The sequence below is a fragment of the Fusarium keratoplasticum genome, chromosome 4, assembly GCF_025433545.1.
Source record: "Fusarium keratoplasticum isolate Fu6.1 chromosome 4, whole genome shotgun sequence".
NCBI classification, from domain to species: Eukaryota; Fungi; Ascomycota; class Sordariomycetes; order Hypocreales; family Nectriaceae; genus Fusarium; species Fusarium keratoplasticum.
In genome coordinates, this window is record NC_070532.1 from 3,753,348 (window position 1) to 3,774,392 (window position 21,045).

The 21,045-nt window shown below is 54.2% G+C and overlaps 8 protein-coding genes and 1 pseudogene across 9 annotated transcripts, besides 1 other annotated feature; 4 read left to right on the forward strand and 5 right to left on the reverse strand.

Moving 5' to 3' along the window:
* Positions 1–275: 275 nt before the first annotated feature.
* Positions 276–2,159, forward strand: NCS57_00619500 (uncharacterized protein; the record flags this gene model as incomplete). The annotated part of the gene is made up of 1 exon (XM_053056089.1): positions 276–2,159. Exon 1 carries the CDS (start codon positions 405–407, stop codon positions 2,157–2,159), a length of 1,755 nt encoding a protein of 584 aa, XP_052915044.1. The 5' UTR covers positions 276–404.
* A 1,107-nt stretch (positions 2,160–3,266) lies between these two features.
* Positions 3,267–7,699, forward strand: NCS57_00619600 (uncharacterized protein; the record flags this gene model as incomplete). Its single annotated transcript, XM_053056090.1, has 3 exons — positions 3,267–3,359; positions 3,453–7,439; positions 7,496–7,699. 3 exons carry the CDS (start codon positions 3,267–3,269, stop codon positions 7,697–7,699), a joined length of 4,284 nt encoding a protein of 1,427 aa, XP_052915045.1.
* Positions 7,700–8,403: 704 nt separating this feature from the next.
* On the forward strand, positions 8,404–9,770 carry NCS57_00619700 (uncharacterized protein; the record flags this gene model as incomplete). Its single annotated transcript, XM_053056091.1, has 4 exons — positions 8,404–8,445; positions 8,509–8,666; positions 8,722–9,560; positions 9,613–9,770. 4 exons carry the CDS (start codon positions 8,404–8,406, stop codon positions 9,768–9,770), a joined length of 1,197 nt encoding a protein of 398 aa, XP_052915046.1.
* A 192-nt stretch (positions 9,771–9,962) lies between these two features.
* NCS57_00619800 (Very-long-chain (3R)-3-hydroxyacyl-CoA dehydratase) lies at positions 9,963–10,741 on the reverse strand (the record flags this gene model as incomplete). Its single annotated transcript, XM_053056092.1, has 3 exons — positions 9,963–10,048; positions 10,111–10,461; positions 10,513–10,741. The coding sequence occupies 3 exons, from the start codon at positions 10,739–10,741 to the stop codon at positions 9,963–9,965; spliced, it is 666 nt and encodes a 221-aa protein (XP_052915047.1).
* Positions 10,742–11,976: 1,235 nt separating this feature from the next.
* NCS57_00619900 lies at positions 11,977–13,145 on the reverse strand (annotated as a pseudogene). The gene is made up of 4 exons: positions 13,083–13,145; positions 12,432–13,034; positions 12,156–12,382; positions 11,977–12,109 (listed from the first exon to the last, which is right to left on the reverse strand).
* Positions 11,977–13,145: a sequence feature.
* Positions 13,146–13,791: 646 nt separating this feature from the next.
* NCS57_00620000 (uncharacterized protein) lies at positions 13,792–14,922 on the forward strand (the record flags this gene model as incomplete). The annotated part of the gene is made up of 1 exon (XM_053056093.1): positions 13,792–14,922. One exon carries the CDS (start codon positions 13,792–13,794, stop codon positions 14,920–14,922), a length of 1,131 nt encoding a protein of 376 aa, XP_052915048.1.
* A 105-nt stretch (positions 14,923–15,027) lies between these two features.
* Positions 15,028–15,888, reverse strand: NCS57_00620100 (J domain-containing protein; the record flags this gene model as incomplete). Its single annotated transcript, XM_053056094.1, has 1 exon — positions 15,028–15,888. The coding sequence occupies exon 1, from the start codon at positions 15,874–15,876 to the stop codon at positions 15,028–15,030; it is 849 nt and encodes a 282-aa protein (XP_052915049.1). The 5' UTR covers positions 15,877–15,888.
* Positions 15,889–16,186: 298 nt separating this feature from the next.
* Positions 16,187–17,970, reverse strand: NCS57_00620200 (DUF2235 domain-containing protein; the record flags this gene model as incomplete). Its single annotated transcript, XM_053056095.1, has 4 exons — positions 16,187–16,890; positions 16,945–17,274; positions 17,297–17,645; positions 17,695–17,970. The coding sequence occupies 4 exons, from the start codon at positions 17,968–17,970 to the stop codon at positions 16,187–16,189; spliced, it is 1,659 nt and encodes a 552-aa protein (XP_052915050.1).
* Positions 17,971–19,165: 1,195 nt separating this feature from the next.
* Positions 19,166–20,359, reverse strand: NCS57_00620300 (GCV-T domain-containing protein; the record flags this gene model as incomplete). Its single annotated transcript, XM_053056096.1, has 1 exon — positions 19,166–20,359. The coding sequence occupies exon 1, from the start codon at positions 20,333–20,335 to the stop codon at positions 19,166–19,168; it is 1,170 nt and encodes a 389-aa protein (XP_052915051.1). The 5' UTR covers positions 20,336–20,359.
* Positions 20,360–21,045: the final 686 nt, after the last annotated feature.

Below are 21,045 nucleotides of genomic sequence, written 5' to 3' on the forward strand. Positions count from 1 at the left end.
TGAGTTTCAGGACTCGTATCAAAGGTACGACGCCCAGGATAGTGAATCGATAGGTTACATAGAGCAAAAGAAAGCCGTCACATGGAAACCAGTGGTCTCGCAGAGTTTTCGAGCGTGTGATTCAGAATCGGCAGTTGATGAGATGATAACCCATCCCTACCATCTCACCCCCGCAAACGCCTAAAATAATCGGGGCGGTGGACGAAAGACATTTTCCCAATGCAAAGCAAAGCAAAGCCCAACCCAACCACTGCAGCGTCGCCTGGCAAAGCCGCTTGACAAGGCCACCACCCGCCTGCCTGCCACTTGTTAAATCTCGCCCACCCTCCCTCGCCCCCCCACGTAACCTCTCTCCTCCTCTTTTCCCCTACCCTCTTTGGCGTCTGGCAATCGAGCTACCCGCCATGAGTTCCGACGATGATTTCGAGGTCGAGGTGCCTGATCTGGCCGAGGACGATCCCATGAGGGCTTTCCTGCCCACGTCATTTGGCAAGAAGTCGAAGGAAGCCGATATCGCAGCCCAGATCGATCGGAGTCGCAGAACGGTGCCCATCAGCGCGCCCGAGGCCAGCGGTGGACAGGGCAAGAAGAGCCAGGAACCCAGGAAGAAGCAGGATTCGAGCGACGACGACGACGACGATAGCGATGACTCGGACGATTCTGACGACGAAGATGAATTTCCCGTATCTCACGAACTCGTACTCAAGACCCACGACCGCGCAGTAACCACTGTTTCCCTGGATCCTGCGGGAGGACGTTTAGCGACCGCTTCGACAGATTGCTTTATTAAGCTTCATGATTTTGCTTCCATGACCCCGACCACATTGCGAGCATTTCGAACCGTTGATCCCTACGAGACGAAGGCGTCAGCAGCGAGCTCCGAATCCCACCCAATCCACCATATTGAGTTCAACCCTCTCGCTGGAGGTGTTTTCCTCTGCGTTTCCGCGCACCCACAGGCCAAGATTATGTCTCGAGACGGCGACATTATCACAGAGTTTGTCAAGGGAGATATGTATCTTCGTGACATGAACAACACCAAGGGTCACATTTCCGAGATTTCAACAGGGACGTGGCATCCCACTGACAAGAACCTTTGCGTCACTGCTGGTACGGATAGCACGCTCAGAATCTGGGACATCAACAACAAGCGCAAGCAGAGGGATGTCGTCGTTTTCAAGTCCAAGGCCGCAGGTTCTGCTGGCCGTACCAAGATGACCGCGGTCGCATGGGGAACTCCAGCACAGGGAGGCAACAACATTCTCGTCGCGGCGGCTCTCGATGGCTCACTCGTCATGTACAGCGGCAACAGTCCTTTCTCGCGACCGGCAGGGGAGATTCGCGATGCCCACAAGCCCCAGACATGGACCAGCGGCATCGATATTTCCTCGGATGGTCGCATGGTGGTTACGCGAGGTGGCGACGACTTGATCAAGCTCTGGGATACTCGCAAATTTACCAAACCTCTCGTCACGGTTTCGCACCCCTCGACTTCGGATCACTACCCGACGAGCAATATCAAATACGCGCCGAACTCGACAAGCATCATTACAGGCTCGGCCACAGGCCATCTCCATATTCTGAACCCGGGCAATCTGCGCGCGGAACATGTCACTCCCATAACGCCCGGATCGCCCCTCATCACAGTGGATTGGCATCCCAAGATTAACCAGATCATCACAGGTTCAGCTAATGCCGAGACACACGTCTTGTACAACCCCCAGATGTCGACTCGAGGAGCAGTAGATGTCATGTCGCGAGCCCCGAAGAAGCGCCATATCGACGACAACCCTGAATTGACGATGGACCAGTCCCTTGGCATATCCGGCGATTCTATTGTGACACCGGGTGCCATGGGAGGATCAAGGAAATCTGGAGTTACCGCATCAGGCCGATCGAAGGATCCACGACGACCGCATATTCCTCAGCAGACGCCTTTCCAGAAGAACCAGCCGGACGAGAAGCATGTCGCGGAGAATATCCCACTTGCGCGCATGCTGCACGAGGATCCACGAGAAGCTTTGTTGAAGTACGCTGACAAGGCCAAGAGTGATCCCATGTTCACCAAGGCCTGGAGTAAGACGCAGCCTGAGACTCAGTACGCCGAGTTGAGTGACGAGGAGGAAGCGGGCCCTGACAAGAAGAGGCTCAAGAGGTGAGGGCGCTGATGCATCCTGACCAATTCCTTGCCGTCGGGACAAGAGTCCAGCAAACGGACAGTCCAGACCAAAGAAGTTTCTTTTCTAGGCTCCATGTAACATGCCTTGAGCCATTCCGTAACAGCACCGGGGCGCAGCCACTCCAGGAATCTGCAACCAAGGCCAGGCAGGATTGGTTTTCCACCCGCCCGTTTGTGGAGCTCGAAGCCACAGTGTTTGTGAGAATGAGGGCGACGATCTCGCTTCCAAACGGACACCTGCTCGATATCTTTTGTGCTTCAGAACATCGACCATGGAGAATACATCCTGACAGCAGCGCGAGGGTGCTTGGGGATGTCACGTGCTTGTAATGATAGTCAACCAACTAGCCAACCAGAAGCACCCTATTGCTTATCTAATACACAAATACTGGGTGCCTCAGGCCCCATTGGAGCCTGCATGCTTGCGGTCCCCTCTTGCAGGGGGCCGTGCTGAAAAATACTGTGCCCAGCCGCCTCAATACCGCACCAACCATCACGCCGCATCTTGTCCAGCTGTGTCTTCACTACTCCCCCATCATCAACCGGCGAGTGCGCGCATCCAAAAAATCGCCAGGGCCCTCTCAAACCATCGGCTCCCATCTCGAGAAGTCGCCAAATCCGTGTTGCACGCGATTTGCACGCCGCCCCGATCCCCGGCACCGGCCCCAAACGCGCCCCGTCGCCACATCACACACTTTTCCTTTCAGTCCTCGACCTTTCTTGAAGCCTCGAGTGTCCTTTCTCGTGACTCTCGCCGCGCTCCTACTTGCTCTGAGGCCGCGGTCCACGCCAAGGCTGTCCCACGCGCCCTCCACGACGTGTCGCTCTCACCTCGACCATCCTGACAACTTTTTTCCCACCCATTGCCTTTCCGTTCCGACCTCGACGCGCTCGTTTTCGCTCCTACTTTCTTGAACAAGACGTTTTTTCCTTTTCGCGACAACCCCCGATACGCTAGGCGGCTTGCGCGACGACCACCGGCCGCGAATACCTCGCACGACATGCAACATAGGTAGCCGTCACTACATCGAGATATTTACTCTTTATACTATCCAAGGGCATCGCGTTCCCCGACCACTTCACCACCATGGCGTCGGTGCAAGCTCCTCCGGCGGTCCAGCACCCCGGCGCGCCTATGCCCGCTGGCATGACCAAGCAGCAGGCTGAAGAGGTTTTCAGGGTATGAGCTTCTATTGACGCGCCTGTTATGTGTCAATTCATACTGGCGCGGAACCTTGATTTAGTACTGCCCATACTGACGCGTCTTTGATAGAAACTGAAGCAGATGAAAGACCAGGGCGTCTCCCAGAGTGACCCCGAATTCATCAAGGCATCGCAGTTCTTGATTAACTTTCAACAACAGCAGCACATGCGCCGCAGCCAGCAACAGTATTTGCAACAGCAACAGCAGCTCCAATTACAACAGCAGCAACAGCAACAGCAGATGCAAAACGCGACCAATGGTGTATCTACCAATGGTGTCCAACCTGTCCGTCCTCAGCAGGCCACTCCCCAAGCCACGCAACCTCCTTCCAACGCGCTCAGCGCATCGGCGATGCCGACTCAGAATACCTCGACACCAGCCTCCGCAGGTACCTCTCCATCAACTGCGTCGACTCCGAACCACTTCACTCAGCAGCAGCTCGGCCTCTTGAGGCAACAGATCCACGCGTTCAAGCTCCTCGGAAAGAACGCCGGTGTTTCTGCACAGCTGCAACAAGCCATTTTCAACCAGCGTCAGCGCAGACAGGCTGCCGTTGCCGATGCTCCTCAGGGGGCACAGCCCGTCAAGCCTAGCCAGGCTGGCCCCGACGCCGGCAAGGCTTCGCAAGATGGCCCTGAGCCCGACACACAAGACGAGAGCTCGCAGGCTCCCAAGGCGCACACCTTCAAAACGGTTAAGTCTCCCTACGGCACTAGCATGATCCGCTCCTCTATCAAATACTTTGATCATTCGCAACGCAAGAACCGATGGTTTATTCCGGGCGTCTTCCCCACCGGGATTGACTTCGACCACCTGAGATATGAACGGGAAGTCGTCGTCTCAAATAGGATGAGACAACGATATGCCGAGTTGAAGAACCTGCCCGGAGACCTGGCTCATTGGGATTCGTCCAAAGAGAACCTGGAGGCCGATGATACTCTGAAGCGCAAGGCAATTATTGAGATGAAGAGCATTGCGCTGTACGCTAAGCAACGGGCACTCCGGGACAAGATTGGTCGTCAGATGATGCATTATGACAACCTTGCCATGACTACCAACAGGTCCAACTACCGTCGCATGAAGAAGCAGAATGTTCGTGAGGCTCGCATCACCGAGAAGCTCGAGAAGCAGCAACGCGACGCCCGCGAGAATCGGGAGAAGAAGAAGCACAGCGACTTCCTCCGTGCCATCTTCAGCCACCAACAAGAAGTCACAGAGTCCGCTGCCTCCCAGCGCACCAAGTCGCACAAGCTGGCACGTCTCATGTACCAGCAGCACTTCAACATTGAGAAGGAAGAGCAGAAGCGCATTGAGAGGAACGCGAAGCAACGTCTGCAGGCTCTCAAGGCCGATGATGAAGAGGCATACCTCAAGCTGCTTGATCAAGCCAAGGATACTCGTATCACTCACTTGCTCAGGCAGACCGATGGCTTCCTCAACCAGCTGGCGTCGTCGGTTAAGGCCCAACAGCGCCAGGCTGCTGAGCGTTACGGTGACGAAATCGAGCCAGCCATGGAGGAGGAGAGCGACTACGATGAGGAAGGAGAGAGCAACAAGAAGATCGACTACTATGCTGTGGCACATCGTATTCGGGAGGAGGTTACTGAGCAGGCCAACATTCTCGTTGGTGGAAAGCTCAAGGAGTACCAGGTCAAGGGTCTTCAGTGGATGATTTCTCTGTACAACAACAACCTCAACGGTATCCTGGCTGATGAAATGGGTCTCGGAAAGACGATTCAGACCATCAGTCTGATTACCTACCTCATCGAGCGAAAGCAGCAGCCCGGACCCTATCTGGTCATCGTTCCCCTCAGTACCCTCACCAACTGGAACCTGGAGTTTGAGCGATGGGCGCCTTCTGTGAGCCGCATTGTCTACAAGGGCCCCCCCAACGCTCGCAAACAGCAGCAGGATAAGATCCGCCAAGGCAAGTTCCAGGTCCTCCTAACAACCTACGAGTACATCATCAAGGATCGACCCGTTCTCAGCAAGATCAAGTGGTTCCACATGATCATCGACGAAGGTCACCGAATGAAGAACTCCAACTCCAAGTTGAGCGCCACCATCCAACAATACTACCACACCCGCTTCCGACTCATTCTCACTGGTACCCCGCTGCAAAACAACCTGGCCGAGTTGTGGGCTATGCTCAACTTTGTTCTGCCCAACATCTTCAAGTCTTCCAAGACCTTCGACGATTGGTTCAATACCCCCTTCGCCAACACCGGTGGCCAAGATAAGATGGAGCTTACGGAAGAAGAGCAAATTCTCGTCATTCGTCGTCTGCACAAGGTCCTGCGTCCCTTCTTGCTCCGCCGTTTGAAGAAGGATGTCGAGAAGGATCTTCCGGACAAGACGGAAAAGGTCATCAAGTGCAAGTTCTCTGCTCTTCAGTCCAAGCTGTACAAGCAGATGGTTACACACAACAAGCTCGTTGTCAGCGATGGCAAGGGCGGCAAGACTGGTGCTCGTGGTCTGAGCAACATGATTATGCAACTTCGAAAGCTTTGCAACCATCCGTTTGTGTTTGATGTTGTCGAGAACGTCATGAACCCTTTGAGCATCAGTAACGATCTGCTGTGGCGAACTGCGGGCAAGTTCGAATTGCTTGACCGGATTCTGCCCAAGTATCAGGCAACCGGACATCGAGTCCTGATGTTCTTCCAGATGACTGCGATTATGGACATCATGGAGGACTACCTGCGTTACAAGCGAGTCGAGTATCTCCGACTGGACGGTACAACAAAGTCGGATGAGCGTTCTGACTTGCTCCGAGAGTTCAACCAGCCCGACTCCAAGTACTTCATGTTCTTGCTCTCGACCCGTGCTGGTGGTCTCGGTCTCAACTTGCAAACCGCCGATACCGTCATCATCTATGACTCCGATTGGAACCCTCACCAGGATTTGCAGGCTCAGGATCGTGCGCATCGTATTGGTCAGAAGAACGAAGTCCGTATTCTCCGACTTATCAGCTCGAACTCGGTGGAAGAGAAGATTCTGGAGCGAGCGCGATTCAAGTTGGATATGGATGGCAAGGTCATTCAAGCCGGTCGTTTTGATAATAAGTCGTCGGAAACAGATCGTGATGCAATGCTTCGAACACTTCTGGAAACTGCCGACATGGCCGAGTCTGGTGAACAAGATGAGATGGAAGACGAGGAGCTCAACATGATGCTAGCTCGCAGTGACGCCGAGATGGCCCTTTTCCAGAAGATGGATGAGGAGCGACAGAAGATCTCGCCTTATGGCAAGCCAGGTGGCAAACCCCGACTCATGGGCGAGGATGAGTTGCCTGACATCTACCTCAACGAAGGCAACCCCATCTCGGAGGAGACGGAAGAGGTTGTCCTTGGCCGTGGAGCTCGTGAGCGCACCAAGGTTCGATACGATGATGGTCTCACGGAAGAGCAGTGGCTCATGGCAGTGGATGACGACGAGGACTCTCCCGAGGCGGCGGCGGCCCGTAAACAGGCTCGCAAGGACAAGCGAGAAGTCAACAAGCTAAAGAGGCAGGCCATAGGCAACTCGATGGGCGGGTCACCTGCAGCCAGTCGCGCCAGCACGGAAGAAATCGAGACTCCAAAGAAGCGAGGACGCAAGCCTGGCAGCAAGAATGAGAAGCGCAAGGCTGAGGACGGAGAGGAGCCACCGGCTAAGAAGCGACGCGGACCACAAGGTCGCCCCAGCAAGGTCAGCCTCGAGTCGCGTATTCCTCCTCATCAACGCGAGGTGCTGCAGAAGAGTCTTCGAACTCTGTATGAGGCTCTGATGACCCTGGAAGTGGATGACATTGAACCACCAGAGGATGACGAGTCGGATCCTGGAAAGCGCCTCATCATCGGACCCTTTGTCAAGCTGCCCCCCAAGCGTGACTACGCCGACTACTACGTCATCATCCAGAATCCCATCTGCATGAACCAGATCCAGACACGGATTAAGAAGGAGGAATACACGTGCCTGAGCGCGATGCGAAAGGACATTGAGCTGATGATCCGCAACTGCCAAACCTACAACGAGGATGGAAGCATCCTGTACCAGGATGCTAAGATCATGGAGGTGAGTGATTGTGCTATGAGAGGATTGATTGTGAACACATTTCTGACCCGTTTTAGGAATTCTTCAACACCAAGTATCAAGAAGAAATGGCAGCGCATGCCGAGCTTCAAGAGCTTGAAGAGGGAGGCAACGAGAGCTCGGTAGCCCCCTCAGGAAGCGGCGGCACACCACAGCCCAGCGGAACGCGGATCAAGTTAATTTCGAGCAGCTCCAGGGAACCGAATGGTGGCAGCACTGCGGCCCAGAGCGACGAGGAATGAGAGACGTGCTGCATCGACACTGACACCGACAGAGGATGGAGAAATTGATGCGGAAAATGTACAACAAGGGCGTCTAAATCATTTGATCGCATTGGTTCTTGAGAGCGGCCATAGATGGCGCTTGGGCAGGGATCGCGAGGGGACTGACTGACTGTTTGATGATATATGCAACGGCGTTGGGCAGGATGGGTGACATAAACATTATTCCAGGAAAGGATGAAAGCTAAGCAAGGATGAAGCGAAGGGGAGGAAGGAAATCAAATACCAAATAAGAAAGATAGTCATCGTCCAAGGTCAATTTCCTCGGCGGGCAGGGCCAAAGAGGAGGGCTTGGAGATGGTATCAAGCTCGCAAGGGGCTGGCCAAGTTGGTCTTTTCTGCAGAGATAAAGTAGCTAGTTGTATTGTAATAGAAGTTGAGACAACCAAGTCGGCCTTGCTAAACCGTGAATGATCATTTATTACTGAGACTTGGAGCTGCAGGTGGCTGTACCGTATGGATGGCGTTTCTAGGTCAGGTGTCTGTGTGTCCGTCTCTGGTCTTGTGGATTCCTGTCAGGCAACTCAACCGTTGAATCTCTACTTTATACATCATTCGCCACATGAACCGTGGCATCTACACATAATCTGCACCTTTCAGCCAATAGACAATAGACAATCAGCACCACCTCCAATCCAAAAGTAGATGGATGGGTCGTCGACAAGATGAAGAAGACTCTTCTCCTCTGTTTCATCCACGGCTTCAAGGTTGGTGGTAGTGCTTTGCCCCTCCCCCGCAATGTCAGCGGCTGACTTGTCTTATCACTCCAGGGCGGCGAGGACACGTTTGGTGTCGACTACCAGTTCACAAAGGACCTGCGCGACCTCGTCGCAGAGGCTCTTCCCAAGGTCAATGTTGAAGCCGTTGTGTATCCCAAGTATGAGACTCGTGGGGATCTGGGCCAGTGCGTGAGTCGCTTCCGCGACTGGTGAGTGCCGAATATCCAAGGATGTACATCACAGCCACTGATCAAGATTATCTAGGCTCCAGAACAAGGTCATCGACATGGAGGTCGCGGCTGGTACACCGTCGCCGACTATAGAGCCTTCTGTGCGCACCATCCTCATCGGACATTCCATGGGTGGCATCGTCGCTGCTGAGATGCTCATCGGCCTGGCCTCTGAGAGACCCATCTACACAGAGGACGGCATCGAAAAGTCAGAGACGCCCACGTTCAATGCCCTCATGTTTCCCTACATCCAGGGCGTCCTAGCCTTTGACACTCCCTACCTTGGAATCTCCCCAGGAGTCGTGGCTCATGGCGCCGAGGCCCAGTATTCGAATGCGGCGCAGGCTGCCAGCGCTATCTCGCAGCTCAGCGGTCTCGGCGCATCGCTCTGGGGAGCCAAGCAGGCCAGCTCACCGTCTACATCCCCGGCACCTCCAAAGACGGTCGGCGCCCTTCCGGCTCCCCCAGCGGCATCGGGCGGTGGATGGGGGAAATGGGGCAAGATGGCCATGTACGCGGGAGCAGCGGGAGCAGTGGCCGCTGGAGGTGCGGCAGCCTGGATGAACCGCGATAACCTGAGCGAGGGTTTCTCGTGGGCGACATCGCACCTTGAGTTTGTTGGGTGTCTTGCCCGAGGAGAGGAGCTGCGTAAGAGAGTAGCATTCCTCCTACAGCTTCGAGAAGAACTGGATGTGGGTTTTGCCAACCTGTACACCAGACTTGGAAAGGCAGCTCCGCCCAAGCAGACCAACGTTGTTGGGACGGTACTCGGTCCAGACAGGACGTTTTGCAATCTTCCCAAGAAGCAACCCGGAGGGACATGGAAAGAAGCCGTCAATGACAAGGCGACGGACGAGACGGGGGCGCATATGCGTGAGTTATCCATGATGCGATCTTGGCTCGCTGATGAACTAACAATCATTAGACATGTTTACTCCCAGGGAGAACCCAGGATACGACAAGCTGGCACAAGATGCTACAGACTTGATCACGGAGTGGCTTCAGAATGGATGGTACGAGACAAGTGCTGAGGAGAAGCCAATGATTGAGGATGCACCTATCGAGGAGGCTCCCTTGGCTTGAACAAATCGCTCGAGTTAGAGTGTTGGTTTTCTAGTTAAATTGGCTTCTATTTTCTAGACTTTATTAACCTGGGCTTTGTCGATATCCCTGTTATACAATTGCACATTGCTTCTAATGCACGTAGTGTTTCTATCCCAGACACGAAATCGCTTCTTTTTACCCACCTCCTTTTTCACCTGTCTGCTCTATCCTTTACTGGGCCTTTCCGCTCTCGGCCTTGAGGTTGCGCATAACCTTGCGTCTCTGGGTCATCATGTGAGTGTACAGGATATAAGATCCTATTGCAGTCAGCACCAAGTTCTCAACTTTCTCTTCAGCAATAATATCCAGATCCACTCACCAGGAACATAGATGCCCAGGATAGTGTAGAGAGCCCACTTGTAAGGGTCGCCCAGCTCGGCGGCAGGCTCGGTAGCCAGCCAGATGAGGGTGCACTCGCTAAAGATGCCGATGGGGTAGAGCACGAAGAAGGTGTTGTAGCGCAGCCATGTCAGGGCCTTGGGCTGGAAGCCGGACAGCGTGAGGGCGAAGAAGGAGTAGCGGATGATCTCGGTGACGGACCAGGCGACCAGCATGGACGAGTAGAAGGGCGACTGGGCGAGGTAGGGGAAGACGTCGACGATGCACCAGACGAGGAGGAAGCGCGACGAGACCTGCATGAGGGTGGTGACGAGGGGAGCGCGAACGACGCCTGGAAAATATTAGCCTTGAGCTTTCGAGGTATAGAAAGGGGGGGAATTACCGAGCAGAGAGTGCAGAACCTCCATGCCAGCCAGCGTCTGCGTCCACTTTGTAAACTCGCCAGCATACGGATACACAAACTCGGGTCCATAGAGGACAAACAAGGAGACGGTGCGGCCGAGGACCGTCGCCCACAGCACGGTCGAGATGAAGTTGTAGAGGACGAGGTAAGCCTTGTTGAGGAACGAGGCCTGCTTCTTGGGCCTCGCGGCGGGGGCGTCGGCGGCCATCTTGGGAGGCTTTGATTGAGGCGGGAGAACGAGAGTTGGAAGCCGGGATCGTGAGGTTGAAGTTGGGAGTGCTGGGGATGAATGTTGAGAATGCCACCTTCAATTCAATGTCCAAGTTGCCTATTTGGGACTAGTGAATAGAGCTCCGGAGAGAAGTGGGTCTGATGGAACCTCGGTGACAAAGATGTCGCTTTAATTCAACAGATATTCTCCGGCAAGTGTCTGTGCCTGCTTGTTACTTGGCATAGATAGATATGAAACTCTCTTCCTATTGTATATGTCCATTTGTAAAGTCATCACGGTACGGATATACAGTAAATAATACCTATGCGGCCAAGCTGTGCGACCTGCCCATCAAGTCTTTCAAGCCGTTACTCTTCGTCACCACACACAATGCCTTGTGGTTTTCTTTTATTCCGCAAATTGCTCCATCTATTCCTGATGGTCGAGTCCGTTCGTTGGTTAGGAAACTTGTTCTGAAGAGCCGCGACACACTTGCTTCGCTGATCATTGGGCCAGTTCCGAATGAGCTCATCCTCAGCAGGTGACCATAAAGAGCCTGCCCCAAAACTGGTCATCATCCGCATCATCTGGTCCATTATCAAAAGTGACCTGGTGATGGCTTCTCATTATGCTGAGGAAGATCCGCTGAGGATGGTTGGTGACTGAGCCAATTGGCATCTCCTGGCACGGTTGTCGCTTTGACTTGAGGGCCTTATACCGAGTATAGTCCGAGGGCCACTCAAATTGGCCTTCAGTTTCAAGTGCATGCAAATTCGAGCAATACGACTCACAAGAAACGTGGACATCGTCGAGTCCAGGTTTATCGGCCTGAAGAGCCGAGGCTGCTACGACACCAAGGACACAACTTACACTATTCGACTTAGTTATTCATCTACCCATCTGATAATCATGTTAGCTTCATCTCCGTTCATTTAACGCCCAGGCAGATTTGTGAAAAAGTGCAGTTACAAAAATTCTACATCTATCTAAAACAAGCTATGCGGGAATCCAACCACTCAGCAATTGTGTCAGGTAGTACAATCAAGTCCCCCCCAAGAAAGTCAATCAAGCAAGGGGGACGAAAATGACTACAGAGTTCCACGGAAGCTGCTCAAGCTCAGATGGGAGCATTCTTCATGTATTGAGGCTCGATACAGCTGGCATCTACTTGTCCATGAAAGGGGGGGGAAACACCAACTCGCCAACCATTGCGGCCACTCCCAAGTGTCCATTCAATAAGTCGCAGTCAATCTCTGTACCAGATAGTCACCGCTCTTGATGCCCTCATGCTTCTTATCCTGCTCAGTCGCAAAAGTCCCAGGAAGAGCCTCGATGTAGCTCTCAAAGTTGGGGTTGCAAAAGTAACTAGGTCCTGTCAGCTTAGTTCACGGTCTTGAGACTTGATACTTACGCAATGCTGTACCGTGGTGGGTAAGAGCCAGACTCCTTTCGCGGCGGCTCCACGACCCTGTGGATGGTGCTCTTAATAGTGTCGTTGCTCCAGCGGGAGAGGAGATCGCCAGCGTTGACGACAACGGTGCCCTCGATGGGCGTGGCATCAACAAACTGCCCCGTTGGGCTCTTGACTTGCAGTCCACCACGGCTGTCTTGGAAAAGCAGAGTGATGGAACCGTAGTCCTGAAGGTGTCATTGATCGCGTCAACAGACATGTGAACACAACACTTACACTATGCTCCCCAGCTCGCACAGTCAGCGGGTTCATCTTGAAAACATCGGCCTCCACAGCAGGATAGTGAAGCAGTCGTAGAGTGTTGTCGCCGACATCAGTAAACCCATCAAAGAACGATTCATCAAGTCCCATGCCCACGGCGATGGCTCTCATCACCTCGACGTGCAACCCCTTGCACTGGTGATAAAACTCGAGCATGTCACTGCGAAAACCGACAATGTCACCCTCCTCTTGAGGCCACTGGTTTGGGTGCCCAGGCTCATCATCTCGTCCAATCTCGTAGCTCTCTTTGAGGTCTGGGGCTGCGTTGCGGACCTTGTCTACCTCACGAATGTCCTTGAGCTGGGAGACCTTTTCGCGGCCGGGAGACGAGTATCCTCGGTTGGCTTCCGGTGTCGTCCAGTTCAGCTTCAGCTTCTTCTCGGTTGGCTGATCGAAGAATTTAGCGGATAGGGAATAGGCACGCTGCAGACTTTCAGCGGGTACGTGATGGTTCTTTAGGTAGATGAAGCCAGCAGTCTGGAAGCCATGGAGGATGGCCTTGGCTGTGTTGCTGCGCTCCGCAGGGGATCCTTTGAGGAAGAGGGAGAAATCAATGAGCTGGACGAGTCAGCTGAATGACGGCAATTCGTGTGTGGTGACACCTACGGGAATGGAGAGTCCCTCCTTGCTTACGGCGAGATCCGAAGTCATGATGAGATGGGCTAGTCGCTATAGATAGATAGAACAATACGATTTGATATTGGGGAATAGATTTCAATCAGTTTAGATCTCGGGAAAAGTACAAAAATACAGGAACCAGATCGATCTTCGCCGGGAGCAGAAGTCCCAAGGCCACCCTTTTCAACGCCAACCAGCAGCCATCAAAGGGCCAGACCACGGCGGACAAAGCCTCACATAACAAGAACATCCAATGACCAAGCTACGATCGTAACGGGATAAAGTGTCGCATGCGGTACAACGCCCGTGCCTCGGGTGCCGCCGACTGATAAGCGTTTTGGAGCGAGCGATAGGACCAGGAGCCATGATAATCTTTGAGGGGGATGCGGGGGTGGCTTTTTGCCGGATACGTCGAGTACAGTATGGATCACAATACCACCTGCCTACCTAGAGGGATCGGCCGGTGCTACTCGATGCTTGGATTCACTTGATATCTACTACGTAGTATGCCGTTGCATATGCCGTTGCATGAGGGTCTTTATGTGCATTGCAGATGAGGGGATAATGCAGTGTGAGACATAAGTACTGATAACGTTCCTTCGGCCTCCTCCGACACCTCAGAGATAAAGCTCGACATACATCATACATCACAGACCATACACGGCAATTATACTGCCTGTCCTATTCATTCAACGCCATGTCGTCCTCTATCCGCGTGGTGGACATCCACACGCACATGTACCCTCCCTCCTACATCCGCATCCTCGAATCCCGCTCCTCTATCCCCCTGGTCCGCAAATTCCCCCAAGCGCCAGACCCCAGACTCATCCTCCTAGAGGCAGAGGTAGAGGCGCTTGAAGAAGCCACAAACAACGTCGAAGCCAAGCCTCCAGGTCGACCTCTCACGTCGCACTATGCATCTCTTGCGCAAAAGATCCATTTCATGGACACTCACAAGATTGACATCTCTGTCATCTCACTCGCCAATCCATGGTTGGACTTTTTACATCCCGATGAGGCGGGTGCCATAGCAGAGTCGGTCAATGAGGAATTCTCGAGCATGTGCGGTCAGCACCAGGGAAGGCTATTCTTCTTTGGCACTCTCCCCTTGTCGGCGTCACTTGAGACGGTACTGGCCTCGATGGAGCATCTCAGGCAACTCAAATACTGCCGCGGAGTCATCCTGGGCACATCTGGGCTTGGGAAGGGACTAGACGATCCTGCTCTCCTGCCCGTGTTTGAGGCGTTGGCCCGAAGCAATCTGACCATCTTCCTTCATCCGCACTACGGCCTCCCAAACGACGTCTGGGGTCCTCGAAGCGCCGAGTATGGTCACGTTCTCCCTCTGGCTCTCGGCTTCCCTATGGAAACCACTATCGCCGTGACGAGAATGTACCTGGCGGGCGTCTTTGACAAGGTCCCGGATCTACGCATGATCCTTGCTCACAGTGGTGGAACCCTCCCCTTCCTCGCTGGAAGAATCGAGAGCTGCATCATGCACGACGGCCAGCTCGTTCGCGAAGGCAAAGTGACCAAGGATCGTCGAACAGTCTGGCAGGTCCTCAAGGAGCAGGTCTACCTTGATGCCGTCATCTACTCAAAAGTTGGACTCAGTGCCGCCATCCAAGCCAGTGGAGCGGATAGACTAATGTTTGGTACCGACCACCCCTTCTTCCCGCCTCTGGAAAGCGATGAGCAGGGCGAGTGGGAGAGCGTTGGCTTGAATGCCGAGGCTGCTGCCCAGGCGGTTGGGCAGGACACGGAGGACTACAAGACCATCATGGGGATGAATGCCATCAAGATCTTGCGGCTCGACCAAGAGTCATGATTCTAGAAAAACTCAGCATTAGCCTAAAGATACCAAACGCCGCCCAGGTGTATTGAGAGTGCTACCGATCAAACTCCGTATCCCATTTTCGTCCAGCATCCCAGGTCATGAAACGGATGCCTGTTCGGCAAACTTGACTTCGGCTTGGTGTATCCTCCTCTTTGCTTCGAACAGACCCTTCTCTGCTTCTTCGTATTCCTCGGTCGTCGCGTTTCCCTTTTGTAGGTTCCTGACTGCTTGAACGGCGCGCAGCTTGTCGCAGATGAGTTCCCAGTAGAGTCTCCGTTCTGTTCCAAAGTCCATCGAAAAGTCTCCTGGCACGTTCATGACGCCGTTGAGTGGCTCAGAAGTCTTTGCCCCGTCGGTAGCCTCAGCCGCCTTTCGCGACTTGCGCAGAAACTTTTCTCTCGCCTCGTCCTGCTTCTTCTTTTCCTTCTTTTCCTTGAGGCGTCGTCGCGCTTCGGCAAGATCCTCTATCTCTTGCGCGGCATCAGCTTGTCGCTTCTCCTCTTCCTCGCGCATGCGCCGCTGCTCGAATAGTCGTGCTCTCTCCTTCTCGATCTCCTCCTTCTCGCGCTGCTCTTTTTCGTCGCGTTGACGCTTCCAAGCGTTCTCGCGCGCCTCGAGGTCGTCGACAAAGTGTTTGCGCTGCTTGTCCATGGCCTCGCGCTCCTGCTTCCGCAGCAGCGCAGCCTTGATGGCGCCGTCGTAGGCGGCGCGGGCAGCAGGATCGGAAAGGACATCGCGGGCGCGCTCAAATAGCTGCCACTTCTCGGCATCGAAGTTGTCGCCAGCCTTGTCAGGATGGTACTTTAGTGATCGCTTTCGCCATGCGCGGTGGATGTCTTCCTTTGGGGTGAGGGCGTCGACGCCCAAGAGGTCGTAGATGTCGACATCTTTCGAGGCGTACTCCTGCGCGTACTGCAGCAGATCCGCTGCTTTGGAGTCGGACATTTTTCGGATCGTGGGTTTGTGCAAGGTTGGAGAAGACAAAGGCCAAAGCAGTGACGTTAAAACTGAAGTTCGCCGTCGCATCACGAAAGCACGTGACCCCACCAGCCAAGAGGTGCCTCACGTTGATTAAGAGCAAGCAATTGCGTTCTTCCGTGCAAATTTCTTTGAAATCAGAAAATTTAACTGTATTATCACCAATTCCAAATGGTATATTAATTCATTATTAGGGAGACGAGCCCAAGACACTTATAGCTACTCGAGTCTAAGCAACCTGTGCTCAAACGCCAACTTATACGCCACGCCATCAGCTTCAATCCTCCTTTGTATCCGAGAAATGGAATACATTCGGTGAACCGGCTGAGAGTCTCAGGAGATGCCGCTCATACGGACCTAGTGGCTCTTCAACCATGATCCGTTGCCTCTTGTCACTTGGCGCATTACTCTCGCTACCAACATACTCCCAAACCCATCGACCTTTGCTCCAGCCATTGGGGTCTCCCATGTCGTCCTCTTCACCCTTCGGGTCCCAGCCGGGGTGGAAAGGCACAGGATCTTGGTACTTCTCCTGTGTACGCTTCACCTTCCAGCTCTTGAGCAGCGATGGACAGTCCCAGACAGTCTTGTCATTCAACCCAAGACCCTGGCACGCGAGACGAATCCGCACCGTACTGTGGATGCGCTCGTTGGTGTCCTGGAGGAACCTAGCCTCGTCAAGCTTGGTCTTGGGGTCAGTCGGCCTGTACAGACCCGGCGTGCGGATCGTCTGGCCCGAGAGCTTGTACAGGAGGCTGGAGGGCTTGTTGATGGAGCCCAATCCCCAGGGCCTGAAGGGGTGGTTGTTGTCAAAGATGGGACTGATTGCCCACTTGTCTGGGACACCCTTCTTCTTCTTTGGCTTGGTTTTTTGGGCCTTGGCGTGGGATGCCTTGTAGAAGTCTGCGGTTTGCTGGAAGCAACGCTCCAAGGACGGCAAGTCAAACTCGACACCGACTGAAGCCAGTTGATCCATCATCCCTGGCACATGTCAATGCTGTTCAAGGCAAGTAGGTGGTGTCACAGGCAACTTACATGCCAGAGTACAGTTGGCAATACCCTGGTCCTCCCATCCACCGCCACAGTTGGCATGGTTACCAGGAAACCAGACCTGCCTCAGATCCGTCGTGAGTCTATTCTCTGGGCGCCTCTCCCAGACAGCAGGGCTGAATGGTGGACGAGTCTCATCCAGGGCCAGTGCCTGGAAAGCATGCTCGATTTTATCCGACAGGCTCGTATCGTGCCACTTGTACGTGCTCAGACGGTCAGCGTATATCTTCCAGGTAACGAAAAGGTGAGACTTATTCATCATTGTCGGGGCGGATCCCGAGCTTGTCCAGCCATGCAACACGGGGAATTCCAAGACTGCCCACGGTATCCCACACACAGACGGCTTTGATCTTGATCAGATCGCCCTGTCCGTTGTCATGTCTCACACGAGTGTAACCCAGCTTCTCCAGCTGGGCTCGATACACCGCGGCAGCATCCTTTCCCTTGGGCTTGTTGGGGAAGGGGATGTTTGGGAATGGATCCTCGTAGTCATCGTCCATCCAGTGCTGCATGTCCTTGAAGATGGGATAAAAGTGCTCGACTCCCTCACGGGTCAGGAGACCAAGGGCACCAACCATGCCCGCCACCGAACGCACCGTGAAGGCACCTCGGGAGTAACCGACCAGGATGATCTCATCTCCGTCAGTGTAGTTGGCACATAGGTAAGAGTACGTCTCCCTCATGCGCTACAGGGTCGAGTCAGTCTATGCTTCATCCTGAAACCTCAATGCTCACCTCTGACAGACCCAAGCCAAACGCTCCTCCGGTGATGCTGTCAAGCATGTTGCTGCCCGTGCCGACGCCAGACTCATAGTTGATGATCTGGAGCTTCCCGTCGCTGCACCTCCGCTTGAAGCAGCGAGATATGCGTGTGACGTTGGAAGGCACCTGGAGGGTTCCCTCTCCTGTCAGCAGCCCAGGCTCCTCGTAGCCATTGTCGCTGTCCATCCAGGTGCCATCGCAACAGGCGATCAACCGCTTGGTCGTCGCAGGGGTACCGTTTGAAGCCATCGTTGAGCGTTCAGTAGAATCTGCACTTCAGCCAAGACCTTGAAGAACGAATCAATGCGGGTCGCAGAAGCCGGGCATCAAGAGTTATATAGGGACGCGACAGCAAGCATTGGCACGCAGCATTCGCAGAATGCCACAGAATCGACAAAATAAGTGGCACAGCCAAGAGTCGCTTCCCCTGGTCTCAGAACCCCCCAGGGCTGAAGGCTCGCGAGATTACACCAAAGGAGCAGGGCCTCGCTTTTGCCAAGCCGGGCAATGCTGCACGGTAAGCGGCCATTCTTACAGCCCAATTCCTTTTCAGTCAATGGGCTTAAAAGGAGGAGACAGCAATTGCAGAAGCTTAGAAACCCCATGGGCGAACTTGCGAATCAAAGTTCCTCTGGTTCCCTGTCAAATGGCCGATCCACTCCAAGCTGGAGCCACTTGAATATCCTCCCCTGGTCAGCATCTCCTATTCTGTCTGCTTAGTGGCTGGGGTCTTGGAACTATCGCGCTGCATGTCTCTCAATCGCGAGCTGATGTCGATCGCTGACGGCTGCGGCCTGGTTCCTTGCTGCTGTTGGTAAGCCTTCATCACAAGAACCTCACATGGCCTCGGGGGAATTGCTCGAAACGAAGGATGCCATAGCCACAATTATGTGAGAAGCATGCCATTGCTGATACTGTGAGTGTTCCCCGTGTCGCCTCGTATGGAAGGTTAAGGATATGGGGAACGGGACGGCACGATCGGCGCGCGCCATGTCTCACAACTTACTTCTCCCTCACCGACTTGACCGTCAAAATAGAGGCGCCAGGGACATGTACTGACCCAATGCGGTTCTTGCCATTCAGCCCTGATGCAGTCATCCCGTCTGACCTCTTGTGCACCCAATGCCTCTTACTGCGGACTGTCCGAGGTTGGACAGGCACGGCTTACCACTGGCGGACCTGGATGATTCAAGAGCCTCATGATCGATGCGGCTACTTTTCTAGGCACAGCATGAGGAACTGGCCATTGAGTGAGATGAAGACATCACAGCCTCATTGAGACGATCACGAGAACATGCCAGTACCAGAGTTGGGGTATCTTCCGTCTGTCTAGTATGTGCCGTCTATTGATACACTTGTTTTACAGTATCTTGCTTCAGTGCTACTGAGCATCCTGCCTCAATGTTTCTGAGCATTGGATCTCAGTGCTACTGATCTTTTCGCCTCAGTGCTGCTGAGCATCCAATCCCTTCCTTAACCAGTCTGGCACAAAAGCCTTGACCTTGACGCCGGTTCGACTGCCCTCATCCCCCCATTCGAGCACAAACTCGTCCTCGGGGCTGAAGGCCGCCGACGCCGTCTCTCCAGGAAGCACCACATCCGTCATGATCTCGAGCCTGCACAGCCCGAGCCCGACGTTGCCCACGCCCTTGAGCCACTTGCCCGCGCTGCGCCCACGCTTCTCAAACCTCCCGATGCTCGTGTCCCGGGGAATCATGTCTGCCGTTGCGCTCTCGAGGGCCAGCGCCGCTCCTTCAGCGTGGTACTGCAGCTCGGTTGGTGCCGCGTGCTCCTTCTCGTAGATTACGCACGGCAGAATGCGCTTGCGGACGACACCGCGGTGCTTGGTTCGGATAGTGAGCTCCTGACCAACGTAGCAACCCTTTCGGAAGTCAATTCCGTTCATGACATCCATATTGGTCTCCTGCGGGAGTGCGTGCTCCCTCGAAATCTCATCCTGACCCTCCGGAACGCCGTGTAGATATCGCCGAATCGTGTACGCATCTTCCGTACTTTGCTCGAGGTCGATCTCGGGCGCATTCTGATCCAGCCGCACAAATCGGCACCCCAGGCCAGGCGCCCGCGGATCCTGAAGGGTCAGCTTTGTCTGGTTGACGATAGAGTCCCAATTGGTCCCCTTCGAATCATCCCAGGCGTGCCACACGCTCGCTTCATCCTCGCCCAGCAAACGAACTGCCAGCTTCGCCCGAAGCTTATAACGCTTGATATGCTTCGCCAGCATCTTTGCCTGATCCGCATCAACCTCGATCAGGAACCCGGGCTCCTCGGCCGAGGCACCGTGGTTGGGATACACAAAGACATCGTAGAGCACTCTGCCAGTCGCAGTCAGAAACGCAGTGTAAAACCCATCCCTCCTTGGCTCTCCATCCGCATCAGAGACGTTGGCAGTCACAATTCCCTGTAGAAACTTGGCAGCGTCGGGCCCGGCAATGGAGATGAGTCTCCTCGACGTCAAGGGCGTGAGTCCCGAGGCAGGCGGCGGGGGAGGAGACGGCGATGTCGCGAATTGTCGGCGTTGCAGCTGCCGGCAGCTACGGCAGACGAGGCCCGACAAGACATCGTGAGCTAGGGCTCGCCTCGGGAGATGTCGCATCGTTGGAAGAAATGTGCGTGGTTTTTTTCAGTTAAAGGTTGTTGACCCCGAAGACGGCCTCTCGGCATAGAGATTTGCGAAATCTTCCATGATGACGTACCGAAACGATGGAAAGCGGGTGGCCCGTGCGTTCCGGGAAGCGAATTCCAAGGGTTCGGCCTTCACGGGCAATTCGGACTTAAAACTACCGTCCTCCACACTTGCTAAACACCGAGAAGCCGTGGGGAGGGAAGGACATGGTGGAGGGGGTGAGATTCAACAACGTTTGAGGGATCTACGTTTAGTCAGGTTTGGCCTGCGGCTTTAGCGGAACAGTCATTGTTGCTCACAAATTGTTCTCGGCCGGCCACGTCGTATCAACCACCTACGGATACAACGGAAGAGTCGGAGACAAAAGACCTCTTACACCATCAATATGATATGGCGTCAGCAACAAGTATCTAATAAGCAATCGTCTAAGCAATTTGCAATAAGACTTCTCAAGAGCTTAAGATAACATCAGCACTCTCCTGCATTCGGCCAAGTGATAACATTCCCCATCGTGACCGGCTCTGATCTGATAACGAGGACGACGGGGTCATCTAGCTAATTGGCCCCCTTGCACCCGCAATCTCTGATAAGACTGAGACCCCAGGTCAGCAGCTTACCCCAGTGTCGGAGCGCTTGGGTGTGTGCAACGGTGATCAGATCAGCAGACACCTCGGCATGGG